This window comes from Cupressus sempervirens, chromosome 8 (genome assembly GCF_028749045.1).
Source record: "Cupressus sempervirens isolate cs-2001-9-10 chromosome 8, ASM2874904v1, whole genome shotgun sequence".
NCBI classification, from domain to species: domain Eukaryota; kingdom Viridiplantae; phylum Streptophyta; class Pinopsida; order Cupressales; family Cupressaceae; genus Cupressus; species Cupressus sempervirens.
This window is the reverse complement of record NC_143125.1, coordinates 759,681,103-759,698,405: the sequence shown is the minus strand read 5'-3', so window position 1 is coordinate 759,698,405 and position 17,303 is coordinate 759,681,103. Positions and strand designations below refer to the sequence as shown.

Genomic DNA, 17,303 nt, shown 5'->3' with positions numbered 1-17,303 from the left:
CCTATGTAGAGAACGTTTTGAAGAAAGATCCAAACCTTTCTACATTAGAAGGCCTAGTACATCTTGCACCAGAGACAACCATCCAGCTCAAAGCACTGGACATTGCCTTAGATAATTGGGATACTTCTCTGAAGATGATAATGGAGGTAAATAAAACATTTTTGGCTAAATATTCCATTCATCCTTAGGACCCTTTGACATAAGTGTCAAAAAGGGGGAGCTATAATAAAGATAGGAGATAATAAGAATGGGGAGATAATACATTATGTAGATAAAAGGGCGAGATGATATAATAAAGACATGAGAGAATAAGAATAGGGGAGATATAATTGGGGATATAATAAATGAGACCCAAAGGAGAATGAATATCCAAAGGGAGAGATATTCAAATTTTATAAATCTAAAAGGATATCAAAAACTACAAGGAGATATGTGAAAGGGGGAGCAAAAATAAAGGGGGAGTACAAACATAGTAGATACAGATCAGAAATAGAGCAGATAGAAATAGAGGCAAAGGAATGATAAGGTAGATAATGGGAACAACATGAGGCAAATTTAGCTTGAGGAATTTTGGATATAGAAATGACATATCAGCTCAAGGGGAGTTACAAATTTTTAAGGTATATAGTCTTCTACAAAATTTTGAACAAGTTTTTTGAAGTTTTGTACATATGTCGAACAGGATGTGTATTATACTCATAGAGACCAGATTCCATAATGCTTAATTAAGTATTTTTGGCACTCATGTCAAAGGGGGAGATTGTTGGTCTCAGATTGGTTTTGACAATTGAGTGTCAACACACTTAACCAATTTCCAAAATGATGCCAAGCATAATACAGATGCCGAGCTATAGTATGTGCTGAGCTAGAAATTCAACAGGTGTTGAGTGAACTTCAGGTGTCGAACAAGATCCAAGTGTCGAGTGATAAGTGACGCTGAGTTACTATAGGTGCCGAGTAGAGTATTAATGTTGAGCGAGACAGAGTTACTACAGATGCCAAGTGAGACAAAATTCCTATTTGTGTCAAGCATCAACAATTAGTAAGTGCCGAGTAACACATAATCGACATATGAGTTTGTGCCTTCACAAACTCAGATGTAAATCATTTTTGAGCTGAATCAGGATGAATCTCAAAGGATCTTGAAGATAAGATCAAATCTTTTGCATTCCCTATGTAATTAGCTTGCAACCAATAATAAAAATGGAGAATGCATGCAACCAATAGGAAAAGTGAAAGAATTGAGCGGGAAAAGAAGAATGAATATTTATCGTAGATTCATACCTAACCCTAAGTCTTCAAAACCTTTAAAAGGAGGTCGATACCCCATAATTCACATGTGTGAGAGTTTGTGGGAGAATGCTAGCAAAGTGCAGAGGGGTGTAAAGACTTAGAAAAGAGAGAACAACATTTCAGAATTCAATTGATCAGAATAGAGCATCAGAACTTCGATGAGAGACATATCAAATCAAGAAAGGATCATAACACAGAGATCAAAATGAGGATCTGGAATCACAAATTGAAGATTGCAAGTCATTAGGTCAAGGATTTCTATTACTCTCTAGCCATTATAATAGGAATGAAAATCCTATGATGATAGGTTGATTTAACAACCATGTTGTAAGCCTTTCAACAAGGTGCTAAATCCTTTAACAAGGTAACATTCCAAGTGAGTGTTTGTAAATCCTCTAACCAGGTTGTTTTTAATAGAGTGTAAAGCCATTAATAGGGTAGGCCTTTCATAGGGCAAACCATGGAAGTGGTCAAATTTTGTAACCTTAAACAATTACATATTGTTGCAGTGATAATTTGCGAGTGTCATCGCCACCCCAGTTTTACCTTCTCATTTTGGAGGGTTTCTGGGTGACCAAAATCATGTGTTGTCTATCTCCATGCATGTCTTTATTTTTCATAGATATGTTAGATGCATGTGAATGATCTCAACTAAAGGTTTTAAAAGGTTAAGGTTAGCTACTTCTGATTCACCCCCCCCAAGAAGCAAACCTTCCCACTTGTAAATTCCAATACATTTTTATTTCATTTTCAAAATTCAAATATATGAAATTTTATATATGTGAAAACAATGTAAAAGGAGATCTAAATATCACTAATGCAAATAATAGCATATAAAGTAGATCTAGATACACCTAATGTAAAGAAGGAAATGAGGGAGATCAAGGGATCTAACTCTAAAAATCCATAAGAAAGGGGGACTTGTCGGGTTCACCAAAAGAAGGTAAACACCCAATAAAATAAAAATGAGTGGTCTAACACCACAAAACAAAAATTTGACAATGTCGGGATCACCAAAATTTTCAGGGGAAAAAGGGAGACACTTTAATAAGATTGTAAATCTTCTCTTTTTTGATCCACTAAGTCACTCAAATATGTATGTGAGGGAAAGAGGGAAATCTCCAAATATGATTCCTCTTTATAACCTAATTTAGATTAGCTAGGACCCAAAGGGTGCCAATTCTAAATTTGAATTATAAAGAAGAATGCGAAACAAGGAAATATACTCTTTGACCCTAATGGAATAATGTGCATGCAAAATTGAACTAATTTATTGAATAATATAGATCTAGATCTAGATGTTAAGCATAGTCAATCAACCCGATTAAAATATAAATCTAGGGTAAAGATATGAAAGGGAATAAAATATAAAAGAATCACCTTGCAATATGTAATAGAAGATGTATCTTAGCTATGAAAACAAGGATCCGAGCCATTTTCTAAATATTTGATTGCAAATTCCCAAATGAAATGAAAAATTGAACAAAACCCATAAATCATTTTTCTAGAAAAGAAGCATGGTCTAGGTCGACCTGGAGGATCACATTCTTGTGAGGTTGACGTGTACCAGGGCCACTATAAAAAAATTGAACCAACTTTAGAAAGCTATTGAGGAGTTATTTATAGATCTGTATGCGCCAAATTGATATCCTGCTCCTGCACACAGAAAATGAAGGGTTTTTTTGTTTGGTGGATAAGGGCTTCCCTTGGTCAAGCCCTAGATTGAGGAATCAACATATAATAAGACTAAATAGTATCAAATGAAAGATATAATGACATCCATATATGAAATTGCACTTGATATGTGATCAAGTCTTCTGAGTATAATAACCTCGACTAAAAAAAACCAACGGAAATCAAAGAATTTGAAACCTCATGAATAAGAATGTACGTGACATGCCATGGATGAATTTATTTATAAGATCTTGGATGAATTGGAACGATAGATCTTCTCCTTAGAGCCAAACTCCACTACCACCTTGAAGGAAGAAGCTTGATGCAAGAAGGAGGTGCTTAGACTTGAATGCTTGAAGATGGTTGCTCAAAGAAGAATGCCTTGATTACTTGATTGTGGATATGAGATATCAAAATTAATCCCCAAGCCTCATTTTATACTAATTTTTTGGTGAGAAAATAACTTAGCCAAATAGGGAGAAAAATAAAATAATTGGCAAACTTGAGGCTTTTTAGGCCTTGAAACTCGTAACCACTAGAGACAAGTTGACCTGGTCGATCTTAACCTAGTCTAGGTTAGCTTAGGTCAACCTTGACCTTCCAAAGTCAACCTTGATCCTCAAAAGTCAACCTTGACCCAAAGGAGGGAGGAAACATGCTTCAAAAAAAGCATAGAAGGAGGTGCAGATGAAATTAGAAAATACAGGTCCTACTAGGAGCTATGATCATAAAGGTAGAAAAGAAATGCCTAGAAGACCATGTCAGAAGGTGAGAGATGTCAAAGAAGCATGAGATGGAAGGAGTGAGGAGAAAAGGAAACCAAAAACACACTAAGGAGGGCTAAAATGTATCAAAATGAAGTGCATCCATTTTAATAAGTTGCATAGAGGTTGTTTTCCAAGATAGGAAGTAAGCGGTCATTGATTGACTCATTAATAAATTTTTGTTTGTAATGTTCATAAAAGGTTTTCATTATAACATCTTGACTAGTTTGTGGTGTACCATTAGTAGAATTAATGATTGCAATACATCCTTTTTAAAGTTTATTTAGAAGGAAATGCAGAAAAAATGGTTACCTTTATCCCCTTCTTTCATCCATTAAAATGAGCCCTCAATTGAGCTTGTTCACCCTTGCAAGTCTCCATTTTACATAGTTGATTTTCAAAATGAGAAATTGGTTGTTGAAGAGAGATGTTATGATGATTTTTGTGCAAGATTTTTATGACACAAATAAGTCTCTCATTAAGAGATTTCTCAAATATTCTACATTTAGTTACAAATCTCCTTCCATAATCATGAAAGAAGAGAGTGCAACAAGATGTATTTTTTCCCACTAGTTGATCCATCTATAATTTTGTGGCTTAGGTTCAACATTACAAATGGATAAGAGGGAACTAATGCAATCTTAATTTTGATGATGAGAAATATTCAATTTATAAGGGAAATCATGGTGCAAAGTTGGGTCATAGGTCAATGATAAAGTAATAAAAATGGGCAAGTGATATGAATGGGCAACTTCCAAATCCAAGTGAGTTGAATGTCTTGAAGGTAAATAATCTATCCAACCTTCTCAATAAACACAAAAAAGCCTTCATGACAATTTTTCTAGGTAAACCAATGTGGTCTTTGTATGTTCATTTTGTTCCTAATAGGACCATACATGCCCGAGGAGTTTTCATCAAGAGTTTAATTTCAAAAAAACTAACACTTCATAGAGACCAAATACTTAGCTTCATTTTATAATAGTTTCCAAGCCCAAACCTTGGTTTTGAACTAAATTATTTTTATAATAATTATAGATTCCCCATTCAAAATCTAAAACTTATCAACTATTTATCAAACGATTGCAAGTACATATCTACTAGTTCACATATTTCTAAGTAAATTATTTTTATGTTGAAGTTCTTCCATTTTCATGGATGTAATTTTTTATATTCTTGTAAACTAATATAAAATATTTTTATTTTTTAATATGTTATTGATTATTTATTTCTCAGAGCTTTTCTACCATAGGACTGTAGTTGGGGTGTTAGTGTAATTTTTTTAAGAATGTGATATAACTTTAAATTGGGGTAGTCTTGAATTCTCCATACTAAATAAAACTCAAACTAGTTTACAATTTGTTAGTTGAACTATTTAGAAAAAACACATTCATGCTAAATTTTTTTATCTTTAGGATAGTTTACAACATGCTAATGAAAAATTAGATTATTATTTATCATTATGAGAGATACATATATAATATTTAAAACTAAAATAGTTGTATTAATTTAAATACAAATACAAAAATTTACATCCATGAAGATGAACTTCAACACAAAAATAATTTACTTAGAGATATTTAAATTAGCAATTATGTGTTTGTGGTCATGTAATGAATAGCTAATAATATTTATATATCTAAAGAGGAGTCCATAATTATTAATAAAATAATTTATTTGAAAACCAGGTTTAAGCCTAACAACTATTATACAATGAATTTAAGACTTTGGTTAGTGTGTAGTGTTAGTTTTTAAAGTTTCAAATGAAGTCAAGTCTTTTGTTTGTTGGAAGTGTTGGCTTTATAAGTTTTGATCATGTCACATCTGCTTTTCTTAACTATTAATCATCAACAATCTTCAACCATACATGTTGTAGTTCAAAAATACTTGTCAAACTCTAATATTGGTTGGAGGATCAAAATCAAATCCTAACAAATGAAGAATGTATACAACTTAATACACATTGACATTTCATCACATTAGCAACTATTGATAATGAACATGTGTTGTTCTTAAAAAAGCCATATTTGTGTGTGTGTGTGTGTGTGCGCGCGCGTGCGCGTAGACACACACACACACACACACACACACACACACACACACACACACAAATACATGCATATGATAAATAAGATAAACCTGAGTTTTTTATATAGTAAACTGATAACTAACTTTCTTCTTTATGATTTTTAATCTTTGCATGGTCTATTTTTTAATCTTCTGAAAGGTATTGTGTAATTTTTTTTTGAGAATTTCCCATAGTCATTTTTTTTTGTTGGTTGATTGAAATCTGAAATGATTTAGTGTGACAATTTTTTTATATTAGGTTTTGAACAATGGAATATTCCTAAGCATTAAGCATTGGGCTATAACAAATAGTTTTATTGCTCATATATCTATTCATAGCTTCTATGGTGCTTTGTTGGATATATTCATTTCTTCTGTAGAGTCCATGGTCGATGACAAGCACCTAAATCTATAGAGATGATACATACAAGAACCATTCTAATGAAAGACACAATTTGCTCTAGGATACAAATCTTATCCTCTAATTTGCAAACTAGTGGGAGATTGTAAAGTTTTACTGAAAAGGGTGTTGCAGAGAAAGTGATAACAAGCTAAACAATAGTCTTATGCAACTTTGAAAACCAAAACCCTTGAACCCATAAATGCAATCATTATCCTTAGACTTTCTTAGCTACAATCTATGTTAGAAAGTATCTATTGGAAAGACCAACCATGTGACGTGACTAGGTATGGAAGTTCAACCATATTTTTATATGCATTCAATAGTATTCTAATATAATATATATTGTAATTAAAAAATACAATAATAGAAAGTATTAATTAAAATATTACACTGCTATAATAATAATATAATAGATTTATGTGAATCTCAACCTAATTTGTAGAAATGCATCTACGATTTGTAAAAAATAATAATTCGTCAATAAAAAAATATTTTGGTGTTTATACTTCTAATGAGGATTGTACATCTTGATAAAGATTTAGAGAGTTTCATATTTAAAGATGTGATTTCTCAAGTCTTGTATTTGATTTAATGATGCTTGATAACAAAGTAAGTTATATAAAGAAAATTTTAGATATTTCTCTAATGAAAAGGAAATTAAAATTTAAAAATATAAATATAATGAAGATGTAGTATAAAATTAAGGTTTGGAATTTTTTTTTTCCAAAGAAGTGAAATAACTAAAGAATGTTAAAGTATAGCGATTCAATGAGAAAATCAAGATAGCTTAAAAGAGTTTTACAATTAGACAATAATCTATGAAGTGGATTATAGATACCAAAGGATGTGAACATGGTTTACATATAATCTATATGTTCATGTTGCATCTATGAAAAGAATTTGAAAAATTATGTGTTGATAATAGTTTGGATGGAAGCAAAGAGATGTCTTAGGTCCCATTTTAAAATTTGAATTTATAATTGCAGAATTAAATAATTAGTTTGAATCCTAAGAAAACCTTACTTATCTTCTTCCATTCCATAGATGTGTAATACTAATACTATATATTCATATAGTCAAACCACACATGCACTTTATTAATCATGTAATTGAAATGCCTAAATAAATGAAGCTCTTCATTTTAATTCATTTTAGTATCTTTAAACACCTTAGGATTTTTTTTATTTTTTTCCAATTTTGCTATAATTTTGCAATAAAAATAATTTGCACATTTTCTTTCATTCTTTCATTCTATTATTTTTATCATTTTTATTATTATCATAGAAGTTTCTCAAATGAAGGTTATCTATTAATAGTCTTCTAAAATTACCATGACTTCCGAACAATATAACCATGGAAGTTATTAAATACAATCACTAGTTCATATGATACTCATGATTTTAAGCCATTGGAAAATAAGTAAGGGAACACAATTATACTAGCCTATTAATGAAGCCATCGTGGACTGGCCGACAAATCAAAACTTATATCGACTCACTTTCAAACTCGAGTGCGACATTTAATCCTGCTAAAGTTCTAAAATAAGAGTCTTCCCGGTTTTGTAAACGCACCTCGTTATAACTTTAATCCCTCTAGATTATTCCCAGAGTTCAGGCCACATCATTTTTTCCTTCTGTGACGCAGAGGTGCTTAGAAAATCTCTCTGCCTACTGAAGTTCCCTCTGCCATTCAGAAGGCCTGGAAAATGTTCATTCTATAATAATCGGATCTCTGTGGTCAAATTCAAGGTGTGAGTGACGAAAATTCGACGGGGTAATCGAAATTGAGTCGGGTGAGGCCAAAATTGGACGGGTTGGCCGCAAATAAGTTGGGCGATTAAAATTGGATCTGGTGAGGCCATTTGCGATAGAAGCAACGATGAAGAAGGAGGACACAGTGAAACTCATTAGTGCAGAGGGTTTCGAATTTGTCATTGATAGGAAGGCCGCTCTCGTCTCCAACACCCTTAAGAATATGCTCACTTCTACAGGTAAATTAAATTTCATGCTGTTTATTTTCCTTTGTCCCTAAATTGTAATCGCTTGCTATCAACAACAATCAATATCTCTCTTTGAGAGATTTACGGTATCTCGTAGGTTTTTTCTTGTAAAATATGATATTTTTCGTGAAAATTTTGTTGATAGATAAATCTTGGGTTGTCAGCGGGGGCTAACTTGGATTGCTTTTTTAGCGATTTATAGATGAATTGAGCTCCGCTGTATTATTATATTATATAAACTTTTACATCACAACCTTGCCACATGTCAGGTTCACTTTTGAACTTGGTCATAAGGTAAAATCTAGGTTGCAGAATTCAGTGAGTACATTATAAGTTACTTAAATGTATTAAGTACTTTTCGAAAGGTAAGTTTATCATTGATTTACACAGACATTTTAGGGGTCATTTTGCTGCAGGATTCTACCAGTCGTTTTACAATTTTGGTTTTTTGAAAAGCAGAGTCTGCTGTCTCATAAACTATCTTCGATTTGGTAGACATTAGGATTTTTCTGTTCATTTTTTTTCTTATAATAGAAGGATTTCAACTTGGAACATGCTTTTACCAGTACCCTATTTTAATTCTCGTACCGTAGCTCCATGTAGCCCTATAAGTAGATTAAACACTTGGTCAACTTCATATTTCCTCAATCCATAAAGCAATATACATTCTGTGATACAAAAAAATGCTAGAGATTTGGATAAGCAAGTGTCACATATGGTTATGTATCAATTTTTTTGAATTTACTATAATGGTTTTTCATTTGGTCTCAATTTATTCCGTTTCTTGATGCAACATAAATTCTTTTGACACACCCATTTCTTCAGTCATCAAACTTCGGACATTTTTAATCGCTTATTTTGTAAACCCAGTATAGGCATGGACACTTTTTGAATATTTCTTAACGTACACCTTTTGTATATTTCTTAACATAGGTCACATTCGAATGCTGATCCCGTTCTTGATGCCACACAATTTTTTTGACAAACCCATTTATTCAATCATGGATTTTTGTGTAATCAATGTTATTTTTTATTTTCTAAATCTTTGGTAAGCCTGGACATCTTTGGACGACTTCTAAACACAGATCACATTGAATTGTTACCCAGCATGATTTTTTATGGTGAGGAGAGTTAAATATTAAAATAAGGGCATGTCTGTGTCTACCATCAAGCCCTTTACCCATTAATACGTTTTTACATCCCAATTCACCCCCTTTGGTATAACAGCTCATTTTCTTGAAACATGCCCAATTATTCTGCTATGTTTTGTTGCTCAACTAAAACAGAAACTAACTACCAGCTTATCTAATTGTTTTTCCTGCACTGACAGTCTATTCAGTGAATATCCGTGGATTGAAAAAGGGGCAATGCCATTAGCTATAGCTAGACACTTGTTGTGTTTCATCAGATGCCTGTTTGGGTAGGGAAAGCTTCTTACAAGGGATGCAGAGATTTTATATTTAGGAACAGGATTGCGATCAATTTGTTGTGCAATTAGCTGTAAATCCGGCGTCACCAAAACTGAATGTCTTATGGTGACGAGCTCATTTAAATGCTGGAGAATTTTATTTGCAGCAGAGTTTTGAACTCAAGCATTCTATACATATGCTGCTTAGTATTTCTGCCCTCGGTGTTACCACCATTAAATTGGGAAAAATGTTTTCTGTGTTTTAACATTTTCTGTAGCGCAGAAGAATCTTTGTTTTTAATTTGAAATCCTATAGTAAACTCAATTACTTCCTTCTGTAGGGTTTTAGATTGACCTAGATGCATTCAAATACTGATTCAGCTTCCTCAAGGTTTGGGCTATATTCACATGTACTCCTCCATGGAAATTTGGATTTCCCTGCTAACTCCCTAATACTTTAATTGATAATTTTCTAGAAGCTTGTTTCCTCTCTCCTATCTGAGTGACCTGTACTTTCCTCTTTTCTCTTCGCTTTTATAATTTATGAATTCTCTATCACTTTTGTGAATTAAACTAGATCTGCATCAAATGATTAGTTCTCTCCCCAAACAGGCTAGCAAGGTCAATGCTCTGATACCTTCTAATCTACTTTGCTTATTTTTCAAATATATGGATTTTTTATTGAATCTTTACAAACTAAAATAACAAGAAATGCAAATAGCCTTCATAAGAATAGCTAGTCAGTTTTCCTCTGCAAATAATAGTATTGAGGGTTTTCAATTTGAACTTCGTCTAAATACTAGAAGCTAGCTAGAAACTGACTAATGAAAGATATGTAATGCTGATACAGTAATACTCCAATATGGACTTACACAATATTAAGATTTTTAATCTTATTCAGCAGTTCCAAGAATACAATGGCATGCCTTACAAATAATTCTTGGTAAGTGGATGGTATAAAATCACAACTGACCAAAGACCAGTGTGTAGTCTACGATGACATTTGTTACACTGTGTCTCTCACACATAGATGAGTATTGGTACACTTAGATACGTGCAGCAGATGAGATAGCATATCTGTATGAAATCTAAGACTAGGCACTACCTTCCACAGTCTCCTGCAAGACATAAATGGGTGTTGCACATCACTGGCAGCAAATGGTACATATTGATCACCCCTTGAAAATGTGCCCAAGTCTGCATAAAATCCCCTAGCAGGCCTCCAATGTTGTGCACTGAACTCACAAGGTAGCGATAATGATTGCTGCAGCTGCAGAATCAGCTTCAAGGTTTCCTCTAAAAATGTGCTCACTAAAAAATCTCTGTTTCCCTTTTTAGTTTGTAGTGTGGTGCAATTTCCTGGATAAATGTGAGGAATCTTGTGAATTATCAAAGAATTGATCCAGATCACCAAATCAGACATAAATAACAGCACTTCTTTAATATTTGCATGCAAATCTTGATTGCTCAACCTTAAGTATGCATTTAGTCTCCAAGAAGCCTCATCATGCAATCCTCACGTGGAATTGCCAATGCTAGAGGCTACAGTTTTCCTCCTCACCTCCAAACTAGAAACCCAAAAAGACTTCAGTCCTTCTAGGTATGTAGAAACAGCCAAGAGTTTTTGTCTTTGGATGAAATTTGAACAGAGAACTATAAAGTGGAAAACGTGTCCAATGCAGGGCCTTGTATTAAGCTTCACTCCACAATATTTGAAAACGCCTTTTTAACTAATCAGTTAAAAAATACTTCAAAAAGTTACTAGATAATACTATTAAGTTTCCCATTAAATATAATATTATAAAGCTCAACTCAAAATAATATTATTAACTCTCTAGCTCTAGAGGGGTACATGGTAGCATTGTTATTTGTCTTATTTTGTTTAAATAACACAGTTGGGTATTATCCTTCTATTATCAATATTTTAGTATTGACAATGTCAAGTTGTATTTTGTGTAGATTAGTTTCTATTTTAAAATGAGTCATTAGTTCTTGTGTCATCAAAAGTATATCTGTCAAAACAAAAGTGTCAGACTCAATAATTGCTTCAATTGTAATTGGAAGTATTAGCTCCTGTACATGACATCCATTTTGAGGGGGGCTTTCTAAACTAAGATTCAAAACCAGGTTTGCCAAGTAGCAAACCAATTGGAGGATGGAGGCAGGAGAGGTTGGAGGATATTTAGCAACCTCTTATCAATCACTATTCACAGGGTTGGGAAATTGTATTAGTGATAGTTATTTGTGCCAAATTGATTATAGTCAAGGGTCAATTCTAGTGGAAATCACAGTCTCCTATGCTGTTAAGGATCAAGATGGCAATGATTGACAACATTGGCTACAATTGAGAACACTAAAAACATTCCTGTACTAAAGTTTGAAAGGAGTATATGTACATCATCATTGTTGTAAATTGTTGTATAGGGAAGTAGTTGGCTATAGAGATCAACTACAAGTTGTTGTGGAAGTGTGGTCATCTGCTGATTTTTTCATTGAAAGTAGAGGCAACCTCATCTGCTGACTTTTGTGTTGAAAGTAGAGGGGATTAAACCCTCGTATGTGGGTGATCATGTGCAGCAAGATCTAAATAGCAGTATGCAAACCTAAAAGTATCCACGGGTATATGATTGATTCTCATTCCAATTCATGTGATGTGCTTTCTCCATATGTTCACACTGGGGGGGGTGTTAGGAATTCACATTAGTGTTCACATGGGTTAGAATATTTTTGAGTGAATAAATGAGGTATAGTAAGTTGTAATAACAACTCACATATTTATTGTGGATGATGTGATATTACATCATTCTGGTAGCTAGACTTAGAATAATAATTATTCATTGAGTTTGTTTTTTTGAGTTATTTAAATTTTAAACAACTCAAACGTGGTGTTGTAGGAATGGTTACTATAATGTAGAAATGAATCTCCTATAAATATGTAAAGTATATTGAAAAAAGAATGATAACATAGACACTATATTATAGTGTAAAATTTACAGTTTGGTTTCTATATCTCTGCACAAATTTCTAATATGGATGTTGTCAAGAATTTTGGATCAAGGCTCATAAAATTGTTGTGAATGTGATATCCACTGACATCATCATTTTAATTTTTTACCGTACAATGATTTTAGTTTTTCCCAGCCACTTGTGAATTTATACAAGATTCAATTTGAAAAAGAAGATCAAAGTAAATATAGTTGAAAAGACATCAGTGCTCTAAAATGTTCAAGCATCCATTGTATCCAAGGTCACCGGGAGACGGGGAGACTTTGAGGTCTCCGGTACTGGTACTGGTACCGGTACGGCAATTTTTCAAATAGGAGACGGGGGTACTTGGAGACGGCAAATTTTTTTTTTTTTTTTTTTTAATAAATAAATTTTTAATAGTTTAAACTTAAAGAGTCTAATACTAAAAGTAAATACAAAATTTCAAAATTTCAAAATAGTAATACCGTAATACTAAAAGACTAAAGTAAATAATAAATTAATAATACTAGTGTTGTCACATTAAAAATTAAAATAGATTCATAGAGTCAAACTGTCAAAGATTATAATACTAATAAGCGGTCAGATACAGAAGTACATTACTGAAATAGATTTTAAAACCTGAAAAATTGGCATTGCTACAAAAAATTTGTGAAAATTATTGAATTATTCAACATCAATGCATGCATAGAGACACACTTAGGATTTCTATTTTCTAACTAAGAGTTAGGATTGCTTAGTTTAAAAGGGAGTAAATCATTTTGTAATAGTGTTTTTTTTCCAGTTACACAGATTCAACTAACAAAGATTCCTATATTGGTACTAGGATATTGCCAACAGCAGATAAACAGGTACGAATAACAAATACGACTTATACATCAAACTGAAACATGATATCCTCTTGAAAAAACAGAAATATGGGACCAAATACATTCATGTCAACATACATAAAACCTCTAGTCTATCACTGTTATCACTCAGTCTTTATCAGCAAATAGATGCTTGGTTTTCATGAGGAATAATACTATTATCAAGCATTTGCATATCAGATTTTTGTAACATACGTAATACTATCTTCTAATGCACTAACAACAGTTTTTGCACCCTAATTCCTCAGCCGCATAAATTTATGTGATTTGGGATCTTTACTGCAATCCTGTACAGCTTCCAATATGTTGTCTTAGACTTGTATCGTGTTCCTGTAGGTCACGTACATCACCAAGCAGTTGTTACGGAATTCATATAGTACCTTAGATTTTTGCATTAAAAACATTTAAATGAGGGCTAAAATATATAAAATTATTTAATATTATATTTTACATCTATATTTTATCAGGAGACTTCGGGGAGACTTCACTTTTTGGATTAGGAGACGGGGAGACTTCAGGAGACTTCGTCATGAAGTCTCCAACTTTTTTTGAGGTCTCCGGAGACGCGAAAAGTCTCCGAGACGCGTCTCGGTCTCCGAGACGCCACTTTTAGGGGGGAGACGGGTCTCCTGGTAACCATGATTGTATCTTTTCCTGATCATATTTGGGTTAGTCAACCTTTCGCTGCTTTGAAGTATGTCATGCAATTTGATGTCATGTTGCATAGTTGTTTGCATTGGAAAATTAATATGGCCCATTTGTGAAAGAAACAAAGAGCACGAGTAGAAGAGAAGATATGTACAATCACAAAAACACAAGAACATAGCTCATTTGACATCTATTTTGTACGAAGTATGCACTGACATATGTTTATAGAGGAGCGTTCATTTTGAGGAGAGTTCTTCCAATTGTTTTCTTACTTCTCCATCTACTATCATGTTGGAGACATTGCAGCGTGATAATAGTTCTTTAGAGGTGATGGAACGCTAAATTTTGGGGCATCCAATTTCTGTGAGGGTTATGATGTTTGCAAAAAGTGGGAAGCATATATTTTCTTCTGCTGATGGTAAGAGGAATGTTGCTGTGTGGAAATGTGATGATGGTAGAGGATCTGAAGCTGCTGCATCTGTTCTTTCAATGGAACGGCTAGCTGTTGCCTTAGTCTGCAAAACTTTTGGAGACGATGGTAAAAGTGGCTTACCAGGAAGCCAAAGTGGGTGCACCTGAAGGCTTTACACAAGGCTATAAAGCTCTGTGAGCCTACTTTAGTTAGTGGTGATCCGGTTGTGAATTCTTTAGGAAATAACCAGAAGTGTTATGTATATTCTGCAGGGGCTGAAATTGTGCTGCATTCCTTGCAGACTTTGATATGAAATCTGATGCAACAGTCACATTTAACAATAAACATTGTAATATACCTGCATGGCCTGTCAGTATTCTCCCTGATTGTAGGAGAGTGGTGTTCAATACTGCAAAGGTTGCCGTACAAAGATCTCAAGTGAATATGACACCTGTTGGCAGATTTGCTTGGAAGAAAATGTTGCCTCATATGAAGATGACTCCATCACTTATATGGGTCTTCTAGAGCAGATAAGTACTACAAGGGACAATACTGATCATTTGTGGTACACGATGAGTGGAAATTGGTGATGATGAGCCACTCATAAAATATGGAGGCATATCAAATCTTTCCATTAAATTAGCAGGACCTGCATTTCATATTTTTGTAAATGGTGAGGAACTCAGTTTGGAATGAAGACAAGACGGAGGCTAAGGTATTCATCTTCTGTAAAACTAAGAGCTGGGACAAAACACAATTGCTCTCTTGAGTATGACAGTTGGTCTACTGTATATTGGACCCAGGTTTGAATCTCGGATTACAGGACTCATTGGTCCAATCACTCTAAGTGGATTTAAGGGAGGATGCATTTCAAGCCTCTATAAGGAGGATTGAGATTTTGGCAATAATCTCTAGGTCTGGAAGGATTCTCTCATATTGATGCCTTTGTTCATTCAGATACAGGAGAGGTATTGATAATAGTGAATACTGTACCTGGAATGACTCCTTCAACTATGCTAATACAGCAGGCACTTACTGAGGATCCACCTGTGTATCCTAGAGAAATTTTTAGGAACATTACAGTTAAAAGGATTATAGCTATCCTCGCCCTTTGCGTTTGAAAGAAAGAACATAAGAATAACGGTATAAAGGAGCCACGGTGTTGGTGCTTTTGCAGTCTGCTACATGATGGGCATCTGAACATTATTTTTTATCGATTATCATCTCTTATTGCCACAGGAAGAGTCTGAATTGTTTTATGTCACTTGGTAATTAAAGTTTTATTTTCGTCTTGTCTTTGATTGCAGGTACGGAATATGTATTAGGCGTTGAATCAAATGCGAGGAGGAGCCAGCGGAAGACTTGAAAAGTATTAGGGGCGGAAGATTTTTGAGCATAGTTTGGAGAACATATGGAGAATTCCAAGTGGATTAATATTCATGAGTCGGAATCGCACAAAGAAGGCGCCCACGTTTAAGTCAGAGTATGATGTTTGCATGAAACAATAGAGATAGAATCAGGATACACGTGGTAGGATGAGCAAGCCAAAAGTCTATAGATACGCTCACGGGATTGGAGAAAATAGTCTCTGGTTTTATATGCAATAGAATACATTAGCCATCGATTAAATGCTTTGTATTATTCACATCATAAATATTGATTAGTTAGTTCTGAAGAGGTGCAACATTTGATTAAAAAACCAATACCTCTTCACATCTTATAAATATATGATGTAAGGGCCAAACCAAGAGAGACTTAAGGGACACATTCATTATTCATATTTTTAATTTTTGCCTAGCCTACGCTTTATGATGTATTATATTCTTTTTATTGGTGGAGAAATAAATTTTTGAACTAAGCCTGTGGATGGTGGATTTTCGATTGAATTCTGGTGCGAGTCTGGAGTCGAGTTGTATTGGATGGATCATCTGTAAGGAGTGTCTCTAGTACGATTTTATTTTCGGATCAGTAAGAAGTATTTATTTAATTTATTTGCATTAGAGTTTTAATTTTTTATTAAGTTGTGTCCTTTATAAGTGTTTTTTATTATTTTCTATAAATATTTTAATATTCGGATAAGTGGACTGGGTCATTATTGCATTTTAAATTTGTTAAACATAGATATTGTGAAATATTTTATTGTTTCCGTATTTATGCCTAATTTGTCTCCGTAGGAGTTAAAGTGCATTTTAGACTAATTTAAATTGTGTTCATATAATTGGTTCGTCGAGTTTGAATTATTAAAATTGTTTATGGTTTAATATATTGAACTTTATAAAGTTGTACATTTCAACTAATAATATTGACTCTATTGCCCATTTAATTAAGCACTGGTCTTTTGTTCTTAATTCATAATCCATATGCTAGCAAATGCTTTATTTCTTGCCTTTGAGGAATTAATGTATTTGTCTATTGCATTAATCTATATTTATTCTTTATTCAAAGCATTATTTCAATCATTTACCTTTGTTCTCAATTCATAAATCGCAAGTTTGAAGTTTTCAATAATTCTTGCCATTTTGAAAGCTTTTGTTGTATTCACGTTCTAACCGATCTGCTTTAAGCATCTTGGATATAAGGCTGTTGTCCAGGATCAGGTACAACTGCCTCGGTTTTGCAGAGCTGGAAGTGCAGGGAACTCGGACTGTGTTGTTCAGTTCCGTGAAGTTGGCCTTAACCAGTTGGATATCCCAGCATCAAGCAGGCAAGGCTCGTAGGATTCCAATCTGCGGTTTTGGGAACCAACAGATTGGCAACTTCGTTGGGGAAGAGTTGCAAAATAAA

At 33.6% G+C, this 17,303-nt stretch overlaps 1 protein-coding gene across 1 annotated transcript in view; it reads left to right on the top strand.

Moving 5' to 3' along the window:
- The first annotated feature begins 7,713 nt into the window (after positions 1 to 7,713).
- Positions 7,714 to 17,303, top strand: part of LOC149544643 (BTB/POZ domain-containing protein) — a 31,475-nt gene continuing 21,885 nt past the window's right edge. The window contains exon 1 of the mRNA XM_089795230.1: positions 7,714 to 8,188. Coding sequence (XP_089651356.1) covers positions 8,077 to 8,188 — 112 coding nt within the window. The 5' untranslated portion in view covers positions 7,714 to 8,076. The remainder of the gene's footprint in view (positions 8,189 to 17,303) is intronic.